Below are 16679 nucleotides of genomic sequence, written 5' to 3'. Positions count from 1 at the left end.
AAATTAGTCTCAGATGGCCAGATTGTGGCCAAAATCGTACAGTGTGAACCCGGCTTAAGGGTTCCCTTAACCTTTTAACTTAGGGTTTTCTTAATTTAAGGTGTCCTGTAAAGTGAAAATAAACTGATTTATTAATTGTTTTTCTTTTCTCTTCCTTTTCTTTCACTCATTCTTTTGTTCACTCACCCTTCCCCCACTCTTTTGGGCTATTTTTGCCTCTAATTCCATCTAAGCGGAAAACATTGGTTTTATTGTCAGTTTATGTGTTACACAATTGATAGCTCAAAGGGCTTTGAGTCACCCCATATGTTTCATCACCCCCAGAAACGGTAATATACTGCAGCCCGTGAGTATGCATGCGTGTGTGCAGTGGGGCTCATAAAGCTATTTCTCTGCATGTCTGCCTGCAGAGCTCTGAGTTCATGTGTGTTTAGATAGCTGGAAAGTAAACTCGAATGCTTTGCCAACTATGTTGAGTGCTTACACACTTCAACACACCGACAAATGAATACAATATGAATATGCACCTACACACACACACACCAAATCACATGCTCAGACAGATGTATGTATGCAAGTTGACCTGTCAAGAGTTCCCTCTATTGTGACCTCAGCCCTGAAATAACATTTGGGATGTTCTTTGTTTGGAAATAAATTACAGGCCTCAAAGTTCTAACCACAGACTTAGCTACCAGCCACCCTCTTCTTTTTCTTTCTTTTCTTCCTGTTTTCTCTTAAAATCTCTCTTCTTCTCTAGCCTGTCCATCTTTTCCATTTTTGTTTCTCCCAGGCTGTTCATTTTAGCTGTATTGTTCCATGGAATCATTTAAAGTTTGTTCAATACAGCAAAGTTTTAATAACATAGGACCAGACTTTCTGTGCGATGCTCTAACCCCTGTGTGTGGTATTTTCCCATAGTTCGCTCTTGCCCAGATCTCTCTCCTCCGCATCACGGGGTACTGAACTGCAGTGAGCGGACTGCCCCCTACAGGCTGGAGTGTTCGGTGCGCTGTGAACAGGGCTACAGGCTGCAGGGCAGAGCCAGACTCACCTGCCTGGCCAACTCACAGTGGAGTGGACCACAGCCCCGGTGTGCCGGTAAGATTTTAGATCTATGGGTGTAAAGACTTTTACATTGTTGCAATTTTTTAAAATAAATTTTTACTTCAAATAAAGTAGTGCTCTTTTGAACTCTCTATTCAAGAATCTTGGCGAAAAAAAGTATCACATTTTCCACAAAAATAATGAAAAAAGTTATAAACATTGATAGCAATAAAAAATGTTTCTTGAGCACCAAATTAGCATATCAGAATGTTTTCTGAAGGAACACGTGACACTGAAGACTGGAGTAATGACAGTTGAAAATTATTTTATTCCATCAGAGAGTAAATTAAACTTTGAAATATATCATAATGTAAAACAGTTCTTTTAAATTGTATTCATATTTTTCTTTGTATTACTGTTTTTACTGTATTTTGATCAAATAAATGTAGCCTTAATGAGCATAAGATACTTCTTACAAAAAAAATTATAATTCTTACTGACCACAAACTTTTGAATGATAGTGTAAATTACATACATTCATACATACATCAATTGTACATTGAAGCTGCTGTGTTTTATAAGTTAGTAAGTTCCAACAATCAGGAGTTTGTGAGCATTTGGATGTTACAAATCTGTTTAACCTGTTTAAATTTTAGCTTGTGTAGAAATGATTTTGAAAACATGATGTGAGCTGCGACCATACAAGCATTAACAAGAAAAAAAGGGTTGGGCTCAAGCTTTGTTTTTATAACTATGTCTTTGATCTCCACAAGAAAGTCAATCAGTCTGATGTAACTGAATACATAATTGTGCCTTTTTGTGGGTGTTTCTTTGTCTCTCTCTCTCTGTCTCAGTGCTTTATCAGACATAAACGTACACACAGCTAAGCTATGGCAGCATCTTTGCTAGTTTTTACCCACAAACCTACCTCCTGCTCAATTTCCTATATAAAAGCTAATTACATTTGTAAGCATGGCCGGCCAAAATAATCTTTTATATATTTTATTTTAACTTCCATCCTGAGTAACTGTTTATGTATTTTGATCTGTCCCACATTCTACTGACTGTCAATCAGCATCACTTGACTCTTCTCGGTTTCATCAATCTTTTGTAGATCGTTTGAACTGATACTCCAGCCTTTTGCCCGTTTGAGTTGTTTTCCTGTCTTCACTGTAATTGTTTTACTCTGTTTCTGTCTGTGCTTATCAATCTCTTTTGCTTTGGCAGTACAGGGTGATCCTGATGTCAGATTGAAAGCAAATTTTTTGTGCGAGTATGCGTGGGTTTTTTCCAAGAATGTCAAGCAGTGTGGTCAACAACCGCTCTTACATTTCCCTTTCTGGAGATATTTTTGCATGCTCTCTCTCATTCTCTTGCTCTCTCATTCTTTTGATTTATCTTTGTGGAAAATGTTTGTTCTTGTTTTACTGTGTCCCTTTTTTTTCTCTCTTTCTAAGAGGTGCGCTGTCCTCCGATTGTTACTTTGAAGCTTATTCATCTGTCGCCCCCTACTTGTGGGGAGAATGAGGTCAGGACCGGAACATCGTGTCAGTTAACCTGTCCCCGTAGTTATCGTCTCCTTGGTGACTCTGAAGTCAAATGTCTGCCTTCTGGAATCTGGAGTGACAATCTACATAAAGCAACCTGTATAGGTGATTTGTTTTCTGTTTATGTTTATAAGGATGTGCAAGGATGAGTATTGCATGACCCTGTCCATATACATGTATACATGAAGAGTTCAGATGCAAAAGCCTCTAAGTGCAATTTGAAATTTTCTTCTAGAATGATAATTTTTATCGAGCTCGTATATTTAAGTTCAGTGATTTCACTTAAATGACGATTAATAGGTATTTGTCATTGCCATTTAAGTGAAATTACTGAACTTAAATATACAAGCTTGATAAAAATTATCATTCTAGAAGAAAATTTCAGATGGCACTTAGAGGCTTTTGCATCTGAACTCTTCACATGTATACATGTGTCTGAAAAAACCCTCTTTGATCCTAAATTAGTTCTGTAATTTGATATTTTGCTATGGGACAGATGTGCTGCCAGTGAAGCCAGGTGCAATAAATTTGTTGTTGCAAAATCTTTAAGATGATGAACAACAGAATAAGTGGACGATCATCAAAGAAAGTACACCAGTGTGTAAAACTAAAGGATTCCAAGATCATAAAACTCAAAAACTGCCCCTCCAAGCTGGAACTGAACAAAGCGTCAATTAGTTTTGGCTTTCACCCCTGAATCTCTATGATTTACTGATGAGAGGAGAGATTATGTTTGTGTATTTTTGTGAGCTTGTGGCTCATCAGTGTCTATAGAGATTAGTGCAGAACGGAAAAGACTGGGTGTTTTCGTCTGATCTAGGTTCTTTCTAGCGCTGACAAAAGATGAAGTATTTGTTTAGCTTGGAGGGTCAGCAGAGGCTGTGTGATTAATAAGCTCTACTCCAACCTGGATGTGATAATAATTGACAGTTCAGTCAATAGCTCTCAACAGAGCAACACCAACAACTGCTCTTTGAATAGATGTTATGGTGAGGAAATTGTGACAGAACTTTCATTTTTTGTTCTTTTCTGGCCCAGTTACTGTAACAATGAAGTATTTGTTTTGCTTGGAGTGACAAAGCACAGATAATGTGATTTAGTCAGTTCTACTCTGAGCTGCATGTGATAATGAAACACCTCTATATAAGTCGTGTCACTTCAACACCAACAACTTGTCAACATGAATCTAGAGTCACATTATCATCAAATGGATAGTTCACTCCAAAAATATATCTAAACACCCTTAAAGATCTTTCATTTTACTTAAAGGGGGAATTCTCCGCTGGCAAGATGGGCTTTTAATAAAACTTGGCTGTCTATGCAATAGAAACGTGATTTTTTTAATAATATAATACAAAAATGTGAAAGTTTGATCAGTGGCCGGTTTCATAAACTGCTTAGATTAGAATTAAAAGTTAGTCATCTAAATTTTTTCTTCAAAACTGGTTCTAACTTTTTAAAGTCAGTTAAATAAAAAGGTAGATCAGTCTAAGTACAACTCGTTCCCCTTGGTAACTGCTAGTTAGTCAAACTTCTTAAGACACAGTCTTAACAAAGTGGCTAAGTTTATGCAACTGGCCCCTGTAGTTTTAACCAAAGCCCTGGAGCTGTCAGAAGTCATGCCAAAGTACTTTTCATGCCAAAGTAACACGTTTTGTGTTATCCAACAGACTTTGGCTGACAAATAAACAAGGAAATCTAGGTGCAGATAACACGACGAAAGAGTACACTTTGTTCATTTACATATACTTCCGACATTGTATCAATACAAAGCTGGTTCAAACTCAGCAAACTTATCCTTTAAGAAGATTTTTTTTTTAAATGGATAGTTCACTTAAACATTTTCATAGTTTATTCACCCATTTCCAAACCTGTATGACCGACTTTCTTCTGCTGAACACAAAACAAGATACGTAGTTACGTAGACAAATGTTTGTAACCAAAACCTTTTGGTTACCATTGACTTTCATTCTATGGATGAACAAACAGAGGCATTTCTCAGAATATCTTCTTTTATGTTCCACAGAAGAAAATAAGTCACATGAGGGTGAGTAAATGACAACAGACAGTGTGAACTATCCCTTTAAGATATCTAGACGTCTTTAAAACAATAAAGAAAAAAGTTTGTGTTTCAATAACTAATGAAGAAAAAAAAATATTGCATTTTACAAGGACATATAGTAAGCGGAGGCTGTCAAGCTCCAAAAGGGATGAAATCTTTTTACATTACAGATGTTTTACATAGAGCATAAGATTAAATATGAGATGGCTGGAGGTAATGAGTCACATCATTGTCATGTTTACATCAGTAATTGAATCAGTAATTGGTAATGGAGTTGACGCTATGGAGACTTTTGAGCCTGAACTGATTTTCTCCTCTTTTGTAGATATAGAGCCTCCAAGGATTCAGTGCCCTGGTGATGTCATCACAGAGACAGATGAACATCAGAGGTCAGCTAACATCAGTTTGAGCGCACCCATGCTAAGAGACAATTCTGGAGATGAGGTGAGTTTTGCATTAGCTTAATTTTCCCCCTTTCAAATTAAAAACACAGGTTTGTGCGTGTCGTTTTAAAATGAGGTCTTGCCTTTCTTCCTCAGGTTGTGGTGCAGGTGACCCCTGTTCTAAACCCCATGCAGCCTTTCCCTATAGGAACTGAGTTCATTACATACACAGCAACCGACCGCACAGGAAACAAGGCCAACTGCTCTTTCACTGTTACTGTAGTTGGTGAGGTTGGATTCCTTGTACAACTAATATTTGGTCATATTAAAATGTAGCATTATTTTGTAAAAACAAAACTACAACATAATTAATACATGATTTACTATATTCAATTTATTTTTATGACTATTAATCACTATTTACTAAAAATATATCTTGTTTTGTACAGTTCCTGTTTTGTAAAAACATTTTTATACATAGTAGAATTTACAGAATAGAAGCAAAAAAAAAAAGGTTTATAAATTTTTTTGTTTCCTTAGATACGGAACCACCCTTGATTGACAGGTGTCGATCTCCACCAACTGTTAAGGCCTCTGGGAGAAAAACTGCAGTATACTGGGAAGAACCTCAGTTTTCAGACAACTCAGGTACATATAAATTAATTTATAAGAGAGTGGGAAAAGAGAGAAAAAGTGTTTAAGTAGGAAAAAGGGTAATTATGAATATTAAGTCATATGTTAAGTATTAATATTAGGTCACACTAAAATAATTTAACATGATATTTTACTGTTTTAACAAATATAGACAGCAAAAAGAGGAACAATGTCAATTGTTAGGCCACACTTATCATGTTTACAGTTTATTTTTGTGTTGAAATTAAATATTAAACGGGTCCAGGAAAAAAATGTAGGCCTTTTTGGAAAGACCTTGAATCTGAGCGTTTGTGCGTGAGAAAATGAATCTTCAGGGATCGATGTTTGGTAAAATCATTACAGAGAGGATTCTCTTCAGAACACCTGTGGAGGTTGAACAGGGTTGAATGAACTTTTACAGTAGCTACAGAGAATGGAAAGGGTTTGATCTATGAACATTTTAAGAACTCTGGGAAGGAAATGTTTTCCTGCAAAAAGTATTTATTGATTTGGCTACATAAGCAGCGATAAGGATTGGAATCAGTCTTTTGGTCTCAGACAGGTGAAATGGCTTTAGTTTTATACTCTTACTGCAAATCCAGTGAACAAAGAAAGAAATGAGGTATATGATATGGTGATTATGGTGCATGGAGATTATTGGGATAAAACAAGATAAGAAAACATAAGAGAAATAATTCATACACACAAAGGCATTTGTACAAATGCACAAGCCCTCCAAATACTGCAAGATAATTCATTTTGTTCTTAACCAGTTCAGACATGAATGCACACACACACTTTTCCAGAGAGAAGTTCCAGGGCTATTCCAAACTGTCTGACAAATGTCTGGGTCTGGCGGGTTTTGGAGGGAGTTTTGTCTGCACTAAATATAAACCAGCGTCAGGGTGTGGGCATGGAAAAACAAAACATGCTGACGTTGGGGCAGCGTGGTGTGACGTCGACAAGCAGCCTCAGTGTGGTCACAAAACCTTATTTTAGTGGATAAATGTATGAAGGTTTCATTATAGTTATGGGTACTGATATGTGCATGCAAATAAGTGTGAGTGTATGTTTGTTTCTTTGAGTGTTTGAAGTATATGATCCTTGAAATACTCTATTGTCTGACCGCAGTGTAGCACCCTTAGTTCTATGTCATTAAACATTCTAGCAATTACTCTCCTCTGGCACCAAGGCCTGTTATTCCAAGGCCTCATGAGGAGCTGTACAGTAGCGTATCACCCTTTGTAGGACTTTGTGGTTGACCAAAGCGAGTCCTTGTGGAGCTCCACATTGCTCCCTGTGGTAAATGTCTGTGAAAGTACCTGTTACATCATTGGTTATTGCCAGATTGCACAACTAAGGCAATGTCTGCGATATTGCAAACAGATGCAGACATACAGTATATACACTACATTGCCAAAAGTATGTGGACACCCACTTCTAATTAACAGGTTTAGCTGGTCTAATTCCAGTGAAGATAAATCTAAATGTTAAACATTACTGTGACTTTCTAGAGAATTGTGTGCTTCCAAATTTGTTGCAATGGTTTGGGAAAAGCATTTTTCTGCTCCAGCATGATGATGCCCCAGTGCACAAAGCAAAGTCCACAGAGAAACTGATTACTGAGTCTGGTGTTTAAGAACTTGTCTGGCCTGCGCAAACCCCAGAGCTGACCTCCACTGAACACCTTTGGGATGATTTGGACACCCTTGTGTCTGAATGGGAACAAACCCTGCTTCCATGTTCCAGCATCTAGCGGAAAGCCTTCCCAGAGGTCTGTAAGCTGTTATAGCTTCAAAGAGAGATACAGATGGTTTTGATATTAAATATACAAGGGCATGTTGATGTCCACTTACTTTTATATTAAAGGATATGTATTGTACACTACCATTCCAAACGTCTTGGGGTCAGTAGGAAATAAATGTTTTTTTTTGTTTTTGTTTTTTTAAGAAGTCTCTTATGCTCACTAAGGCTGCATTCATTTGATCAAAAAGTACAGTGATATTGTGAAATATTATTACAATTTAAAATAACTTTTTTTCTATTTTAATATATTTTAAAATGCAATTTATTCCTGTGATGGCAAAGCTAATTTTCAGCATCATTACTTCAGTCATCAGTGTCACATGACCCTTCAATAATTATTCTAATATGCTGATTTTGTGGTTAAAAAACATTTATTATTATCAATGTTGCTTAATATTTTTGTGGAAACCATGATACATGTTTTTCAGATATATCATTCTGTTCTTTGATTATTAGAAAGTTCAAAAGAACGGCATTTATTTAAAATATATTTTTTGTAACAATATAAGTATTTACTGTCACTTTTGATTAATTCAGCATCCTTGCTAAATAAAAGTATTAATTTCTTTAAAAGAAATCTTACTGACTCCAAACTTTTGAACTGTAGTGTATATAATAATGTGCTGCCTCCTTGTCTGTATTAAATTATTAATTTGTTTATTTTTCTTTCTCAGGAGCCTATCTGAATATCTCCAGTACTCACTCATCCGGTGATGTATTTCCTGTGGGAGAAACTTCAGTTTACTACATAGCCACTGACCCTTCCGGCAACAATCGAACTTGTGAGCTCATCATTACTGTACAAGGTATGTACAGGAAGGACTTTACTTAAACTTTCTCATTGTTGACTAAGAAGTTAATTCCTCAAAGCATGAAACAGTCTATTATTCTAGTTTGTTTTTCATGCCAAGAGTTTTTCTTAAAAAAGAAAGTGTACTCTGCTATAATCTGTCTTTTGATCTGTCTAGCCAGTTAAGCTAAATGCTGTGAATTTTCCCAGATTACACTGTTCCTTATTTAAATAAACTAGTTAATTCACTGGCACTGAAGGATGTTTCTAACCTCAGGTTCAACCTGTGAGAAGCCATTTGTGCCAGTGAATGCAGATTTCTCATGTGCCAAGACGGAGGAAGGGATGAACTGCTCTCTGATATGCAGACAGGGTTACAGTCTTGCCCAGGATGCTGTGCGCAGCTACTTTTGCGCCAATAATGGAATCTGGGAGCCGCCCCGCTCACCAGACAGACCTGATTGCTCCCGTGAGGATTGCTTCACTGTTACTCAACATTTGTCTTTGTCTGTTCATAATTTCCTCTTTCCACACACAGATTCATACACGTACTATCTTACACAGTGCACAAACAAATCTCTTGATTTCTATGCTTTGCTTTGAGTTTATTGTAAGCATTTTGCTCTATGTATCTCCTATGTACAGTGAACAGAATTGCAAACAATGGCTTTAAGCCCTTTGAGATGCTGTTTAAAGCATCCCGCTGTGATGATATTGACTTGATAAAGTCCTTCACGGGAGAGTTTTCAACTGTTCTTAAAGATATGGTGAGATCTGACGCATAGACATGCACATATACTTTGGCCACATGACATTTTATCTTGTTTACCCTAATTTATTTTTTTTTTTACAATAATCATAATCCCACAGGTCCCTAACATCTGCGGTGGAGATGAGGTCTCCTGCAAACTGGAAATGGATTTACCTGGACAGTGCCTAGAGTATAACTACGACTATCCAAATGGATTTGCTATTGGTAAATAATGGCATTCTAATGTCAAATGATTTGATTCTTTTCGCCAGGCAATGTTGTTATTGTTAACTAAAACTATCAAAAATCTGTAATTTTGATAATTGAAATAAAGCTAAAATAAAATATAATATTAGATGAAAAACTTTAAACTTTAAAAACTTAAATGAAAATTAGAAATGTTGATTTGGAAACTACCTGAAATAAGTTCAAGTTGAAGAGTACTAAATAAATTACTAAAACTAAAACAAAAGCTAAATAAAAAATTTACACAAAAAAAGCTAAGAAAATTGACAGAAGCATGTAACAAAATTACTACAATTTAAACTAGAATGAAAACAGAAAATGTAAAAATAAAACCTAAATCAAAATATTTATAAACAGTAAACACTAATAATAGTATATACATAATACTAAAATAAAAGTTGAATGAACCAAGTTTTGACTGTAAAGCACCTCAACGGGAGCAATTTCTACTACCTGGTAATAAATTGATCCATTGGTGAGCCAAAGAGCTGAACCTGCAAGCCTTACAAGCTGAAATGGACACAATATTGCTTTGGTAATTTCTCAAAAGCTGTTCATTTAAAGTGAGTTCATCATTATAACTACAAAAAATTTCTGCTCGATGAAACAAAATTTTATTTCATATTTTGGGAATTGTCTGTAATGGTCACATGTTAGCAAGAAGTTATTTTAATATCTCTGATCCATGGAGCTTTAGTGTTTACATGCACAATCTTATGCTGATTATGCACAGATTAGCAAAAAAATATGTAGAACGGTTTAATGAAACATTTGTAAGACGATTTGAAACTGTTATCAGTATTTTGTTCCACATAATGTATAAACACTCTGTAGATTTATTTTTGTTAAGATTAAACTCTAAATCTTTCTTAGATTTTTATATTATTTTGTTATAGATTACATTTGCCATATAATTGTTTTTTTCTTCTCCTTAGGTCCTGGAGGGTGGGGCAGTAATTGGGGCTCTCAGAATGGTCAGGACTATGCATATTTTGACACTGGTTTTGCACCAGAGCACCACTTACAGCAAGATGGCTCATCACAGCATGGCTATCACATGAGGACCAAACGGCATCGGAAAATCACTGGCCCTACCAGAGAGCAGAAGATACAAATCTATTTCAACATCACAGGTAGAGAAATACCAACTTTTGGGCTAATTAGGCCCTGTGTTGTTATTGCACCTGTTGATAATTAGGCTGCGTTTACACTGGCACAAAAAATCTGATTTTTTTTTTACTCGCATCTGACAGATTAGAATTTGTTGCACATGTGTAAACACAAAAATCCGCACGAGATCCATTTTTTTCCGCGTGCATTCTGAGCCACTTCCAAATCTGGTTTTAAATCAGATACATTTCCAATATCTGAACATCTGACCTATGTCTAAACACGACATGGGGCGACACGTTTGCCCACAAATATAATAATGTCGCACTAAAACTCACACCTTTTTTTGAGGTGGCAACTTTATACTGATTGAAATTATTCAACCCCCATTGCAAAATCAGGTTAACTGGCAAAATGCACAGACTTTCAACTGTTTGAAATGAACAAATCAAACTAAAGTAATTGAAATAGCTTAACAAAATAAATGTTTTAAGTGGTTTCCCCAAATTCAACTGAAAATGCAACTTTTAATGACTTCTGCAGTCTCAAAATTATGCAACCCCTTCATGGCAGCCATCTTTAGTACTTAGTAGAACACCCGTTCGCTGTTATGACCTGCTGCAAACAAGATGTATTACCAGACACCAGCTTCTGGCAGCGTTTCTGAGGAATCTAAGCCCATTCCTCATGAGCAATGGCCTCCAGTTCAGTAATATTTTTGGGTTTGCGTGCTGCAACCACCACTTTCAAATTTTGAAAATGAGGTTGGAGTTCAAGTCAGGTGACTGTGATGGCCACTGTAGAATCTTCCAGGACTTATTTTGCAACCAAGCCTTGATGGAATTTGAGGTATACTTAAGGATCTGCAGGTTTCTTTCCAGTGCCAGAGGACGCAAAGCAGCCCCAGAGCATCACAGAGCCACCGCCATGCTTAACTGTAGGCAGAGTGTTCTTTTCAGCATATGCTTCATCATTCTTTAATTATTGTTCAGTAATTAAATATTCTACTCAAGTAAGGCCACATCCACACGAAGCCAGAGCTTTCCCTATCCGATATTTTTTTTCCCCGTTCAAAAAAAAAATTCCGTAAACACGGCGTCGTCTCAAGAAATATCTGCGTACACACGAAACCACTGAAACCGACTCAAAACGATGTAGTATACATGCCAGACCAGTATGTGGTGCTGTAATTCTGCCACAGACATACACTAAAAACGGAGAAGAAGACTTAAAGCATGCGCATAAACCTTGCGCGCTGTATACTATGGCTGTATACAACAATAATATTAGGCAGTAGCTTCTTTTTTTCTTTTCTTTTTTCTTTTTTAATCAAGAACTTTGTTGAACAATATGAAAAACCATAAATGTAGTTGCTGTGACTTAACGGTGTCTGACTAGTTGACACTTGGTGTGATGACATCATTGTTTCACAAAAAGTACGGATTGGCCGTACACACGAAAACGCAAGGGCGGCGTTTTCAGATTTATCCACCTTGGGACCCGGTTTAAAAAAATAGCGGTTTCAGTCTCCGAAAACGCCGGATCTGTGTGGACGAAACGCCAATATGATAAAAAATGTATACGTATACAGCGAAGCGCGTCTCCGTGTGGACGGGCCCTAAAAGTACTACTACTTCAAGATAAAGTAAAATACCAGTCTAAAAATCTACTCAAGTAAAAGTAGCTAATTTAAAATTTAGTTACTTAAGTTACTGAGTTACTTTTTTAACAGCGGGGGTGGGGTGGGGTGGGGGAGTCTCCTGTGAAGGGCTGTGACGGTATGAGATTTTCATAGTATGCTAACGTCTCAGAAAATATTACGGTTTACGGTATTAATCTTTTTTTTTTTTATTAAATAAATAAACGGTATTATTAAATGATGGTTATTACTATTATCATCAGTTAAAATGAAAACAGGTTTTCTTTTATTATAACAAACTTAAAACCATTTGTTTGTTTTGTTTATTAAAATTTCAATAAAACATGTCTAATCAATTAAATTCAATAATTGATAATGAATTAATTAACAACTTATTTTTAACATTAATAATGTATTAAAATGTTTAAGAATAATATAGTCCTATGAAATGTATTTTATTCAGAAAATTAATGTTTCTTTTTATGATTTAATAAAAATATATGATCAAAAACAGTGGTAATCAAATTAAATTTTAAACTTTTATCCTTTTATTTTTGGGGAGGTGCTGCAAAACAGATTTACTAAATGAAACCATGGACAAAAAAATATATTCCTTAAATAATGTTTAAATAAATTGTATTATTATTGTTGTTGTTATTATTTTGAGAAGTACATTCTATTGTAGGCCTACAATAGTAATATATTTCTGTCATAATTTCTCCAAGTTAAACCGAACTTTTATTTTGACGGGTTGTAGTGAAGACCTGTTTCAGAGTGTATTTGACAATGGTTTTTCCTCAAATAAAATGATGAAAATGCTCATTAGGCGTTCCCTCAGAGCAGCTCTGGAAATGTTCATGTATTCATGTCCTCGTATTGTTTGTGTGACGCTTAAAACACCATAAGCGTCACGCATACTTGAGTATGTAGTAGACGAAGCGGCGCAGCTCATTCACACAGTATGTAAATGTAAATAGCATTTTAATGACTGGATTCCGGGATTCCCTCTGCATCACGGAAATCATTCGGCCTTAAGTTATAAAAGGGACACACCTTTATCTGCACGGAGGTATAATGTTCTATGTTTCCTCCTTTTGCAGCCACTTTGTGTCCACATTTTTCTGCAAATCTATCATCGAGGACAACCACACGTTTTTCTACATCCAAAGTATTCCCATACTTGCCATGGTTCATAAGAATTCGACGGCGTTTCGCTTTCAGCTGGGTCTGCATCACCTTATTTGCATGTTTGTTCTCCTGCCCTTCAATCAATGCAGTAGTTTCCAGAGTGCGATTTCTTCCCCCTTGTATTATTATTTATTTTATTAATTTTTTTACTCAGTAAAGTAGAAGTACACAAAAAAACACTAGTAAATAAAATAAAACTAGTAAAAATGTACGTAACACTAGTAAATGTAATTCGTTACTTTCCACCTCTGCATACCGCTGATCCATAGGGACGAAAAGCTCTAGTTTTGTTTCATTGCTCCAAAGAACAGAATTCCAAAACTTCTGTGGCTTATTTACATGATTTTGAGCACTTTTCTTGTTTATTTTTGGACCATTCTTTTGACTTAGCCATATTTCTAACATGCAGTCAAACGGGACACTCAACAAACCTAGCGAGTTCAGTTATTTAATGTGTTCTAGCTCAAGCACACCTGGTTCAACTAATGAAGCCCTTTAATAGTTGCATCAGGTGTGCTTGAGACAACACCTGTTTTGCTGATTTTTGCTGTTGTGAGGGATTTTATTCAGGGGGTTGAATAATTTTGAGACTGCAGAAGTCATTAAAAGTTGCATTTTCAGTTGAATGTGGGGAAACCACTTGGAACATTTGTTGTGTTGAGCTATTTCAATTACTTTTGTTTGTGTTCATTCCAAACAGCTGAAAGTCTGTACATTTTGCCAATAAACCTGATTTGTAATGGGGGTTGAATAATTTAGATTACAACTGTATATAGGTAAGAAATTGTGCACACATAGAAACATTCAGGAGCATAGAAACTGGTTTTCAACCTCTGCCCAGTGAATTTTACAAATAAAACATCTTCGCTACTGAAAGCTACATTGTTTCTCAGCAACAGTGATAACTTTGCTAAATTGTAATTAAACACACATGCTTCATTATTACATAGAGACACTGTACAGACACATGCAGGTAATACACACTATCTCTTTCTTTCTTTCTTTCTTTCTTTCTCTCTCTCTCTCTCTCTCTCGTTAATTCATTTGAATAGATGTAATCTTACTCACTTCAGAATTCTAGATCTAACAAGCCATAGATAAAATAACAACTGAAAATTACCATTATTTTCCGGTCTATATCCGTTCAGTCAGATTTTGCGCTGCTAACATCCATGACAGCTTTTAACTTCTCCATGTTGGCAAATAATCATGGTTCCACCCGATGTGAATTATATAAATAATTTTAGTACGACCATTCAGAACCCAAGGGACAAAACCATATGGTCAAAAGATCCTTGCATTAGGACTTGCAGTGTAAACGGAGCCTTAGTTTTACACCCAAATCCAGTTGCAACTTCTCCCAACACCATTCCTTTTTCCCAGCAAGCATCCCACTGCCCTTGTCGAGGAACGACTCGGCGGAAATGGTCAATCAAAAACGTTTACTGAGGGCTCTTGAGCAGCTGACCAATCGTCTTAAGCGGACACTGAGCAAGCAACCATTCTCTACCTTCCATGTGTCGTCAGAGATGATCGTAGCGGACCCCAAATCATTGGAAAGTAAAAAGGCTACACTGTACTGCCAGCCAGGGTCTGTTCTCAAAGGCAGGGTGTGTGGTGAGTTTGAAAATGAAATACACATTCAACAGGGCACATCTGATATAGATTCAGTAGTGAAAAATATGACAAGCATTTAAAATGTTAGGGTGAAGATCTGTGAACGTCTGGAAAACATTTGCGGCAAACTGTTGCATTTTTTGTAAATTTGCCACAAATTAGCTGCAGTTTTACCACAAACATTTTTTGACCTCCCTGTTTGTTTTGACCCATAGTGCAATGCCCAGTAGGGACGTATTTCTCCCTGGAGTATGCTGAGTGTGAGAGCTGCTGGAGAGGGTCATATCAGGATGAGGAGGGGCAGATGGAGTGCAAGTCATGCCCAGATGGCTTCTCCACTCCTTACCTCCATTCACGCAGCCTGGCAGAGTGCAAAGGTAATCAGTCAGCAGTCTATATGTTTGTTCATAAATCTACTCATGATCACTCTATTCCATTTCAGCTGAAGGCTGCTTATAAACAGGATCTCTAAGTGTGTCTCCATCTTTGTATGTGTGCATACCTGCATGTGTGTGCATGTTTCCAGCGCAGTGCCAGCCTGGCAGCTCGTCATTTACCGGTTTGGAGACGTGCGAGTCCTGTCCTCTAGGGGAATTCCAGCCAGGTTTCGGCTCTCAGGCCTGTCTGTCCTGCCCTCCTACCACGACCACTGTCAATAGAGGGGCTCTGGATGTCAATGAGTGTGGTGGTGAGATGTAACAATTGAATAAAAACCTATGAATTACTTTAACATACAATTATTTAGGGGAATAGTTCCATTTGCTTTCTGAATACATGGTTTCTCTTTCTCTCTGTCTTCCCAGTACCATGTTCCGGGGGTCATTTCTCTCGTACGGGTCTGGTTCCATGTTACCCATGTCCCAGAGATTATTATCAGCCTGAGGAGGGCCGTTCCTATTGCCTCTCCTGCCCCTTTTACGGTACTACCACGATAACAGGAGCCAAAGCCATCCAACAGTGCTCCAGTATGTATCTTTTCCTTATTTCCCTACACTAATGTTTATAGCCGGTGATTGACATGTGTGGTCGGTCTCTTATGCTCACTAAGTCTGCATTTATTTGATCAAAGTAGTGCTCGAAGTGGGTACTGTAGCGTACCCTCACTTTTTCTTGCGTAACGCCACTTCTCACATGTTGCCGGTACTTTGGCCACCCCTGCCCCCGGAACACGATGTAAACCGAGGTGGAACAAAGAGATTATTATAGGTAGACTTGGTTGGTTAGAGGAGTTTTTTTATTTATTTTTTTATAAAAAATGACACGCTTCACCTTTAATGTGTTATAAGGTGTTGCTTGTGTAAGACAATGGTGTGCAGAGGGTTTCTTCATTCACCAGTGGACTATATGGCTCATTTTCAGGCTTTGGGTAGGTGTGTGAACGATTTGCAATGAGAATCCAATGCACATAATGGAATCTGATTCTCTACACGCAGGGAAAAAGTGCATCAATGTGGAAAAGATGAGGATGATGAATGCCTTTGGAAAATGTTTTCCAGTTTTGACAGCAGAAATTCTCCTCTTTCACATCTTTTTTTTTAATGTCTGTGTTGTGCTTATTCTGTCTGTTTCATTTTCTCATTTCTGTCTCCTTGTACTTTTTCCCTCTTTTCTCTTGGTCTGACTCAGGCTTTGGCTCTAGTTTCCTGCCTAAAGAGGAAAGTGCAACTACAGCGCCAGAAGTGGTCGTGAGAAAGGATTATCAAGCCAGTAGCCAGGTGAGTCGTCTTCTCACTTCCACCGGTTAGTACCTGAATCTGGAATTCTTTTGAACTTTGAAATAAGTTCCTGCTGTGTTTGGATCACATGTAGTAAGCCTAAAATATATTTGGACACTTAATTCACACCAATAAATGTATGAATGCC

The 16679-nt window shown here is 37.1% G+C and overlaps 1 protein-coding gene across 4 annotated transcripts in view; it reads left to right on the top strand.

Annotated features, from left to right (window-relative positions):
- The window catches only part of svep1 (sushi, von Willebrand factor type A, EGF and pentraxin domain containing 1), an 80992-nt gene that overhangs the window by 38714 nt on the left and 25599 nt on the right, over positions 1-16679 (top strand). For 3 of the 4 annotated variants that reach the window (XM_082148391.1, XM_082148393.1, XM_082148390.1), the window contains exons 6-20: positions 919-1098; positions 2502-2696; positions 4979-5097; positions 5193-5322; positions 5577-5684; positions 8150-8281; positions 8543-8734; positions 8911-9032; positions 9136-9241; positions 10198-10395; positions 14583-14816; positions 15032-15193; positions 15343-15504; positions 15620-15781; positions 16443-16531. In XM_082148391.1, the coding sequence (XP_082004517.1) occupies positions 919-1098; positions 2502-2696; positions 4979-5097; positions 5193-5322; positions 5577-5684; positions 8150-8281; positions 8543-8734; positions 8911-9032; positions 9136-9241; positions 10198-10395; positions 14583-14816; positions 15032-15193; positions 15343-15504; positions 15620-15781; positions 16443-16531 (2291 nt within the window). The remainder of the gene's footprint in view (positions 1-918; positions 1099-2501; positions 2697-4978; positions 5098-5192; positions 5323-5576; positions 5685-8149; positions 8282-8542; positions 8735-8910; positions 9033-9135; positions 9242-10197; positions 10396-14582; positions 14817-15031; positions 15194-15342; positions 15505-15619; positions 15782-16442; positions 16532-16679) is intronic. The other variant, XM_082148392.1, reaches the window with a different exon arrangement.

This window comes from Leuciscus leuciscus (genome assembly GCF_965113295.1).
Source record: "Leuciscus leuciscus genome assembly, chromosome: 2".
Taxonomy (NCBI): Eukaryota; Metazoa; Chordata; class Actinopteri; order Cypriniformes; family Leuciscidae; genus Leuciscus; species Leuciscus leuciscus.
The sequence above is the reverse complement of the archived record's forward strand: the minus strand, read 5'-3'. Positions and strand labels throughout refer to the sequence as shown.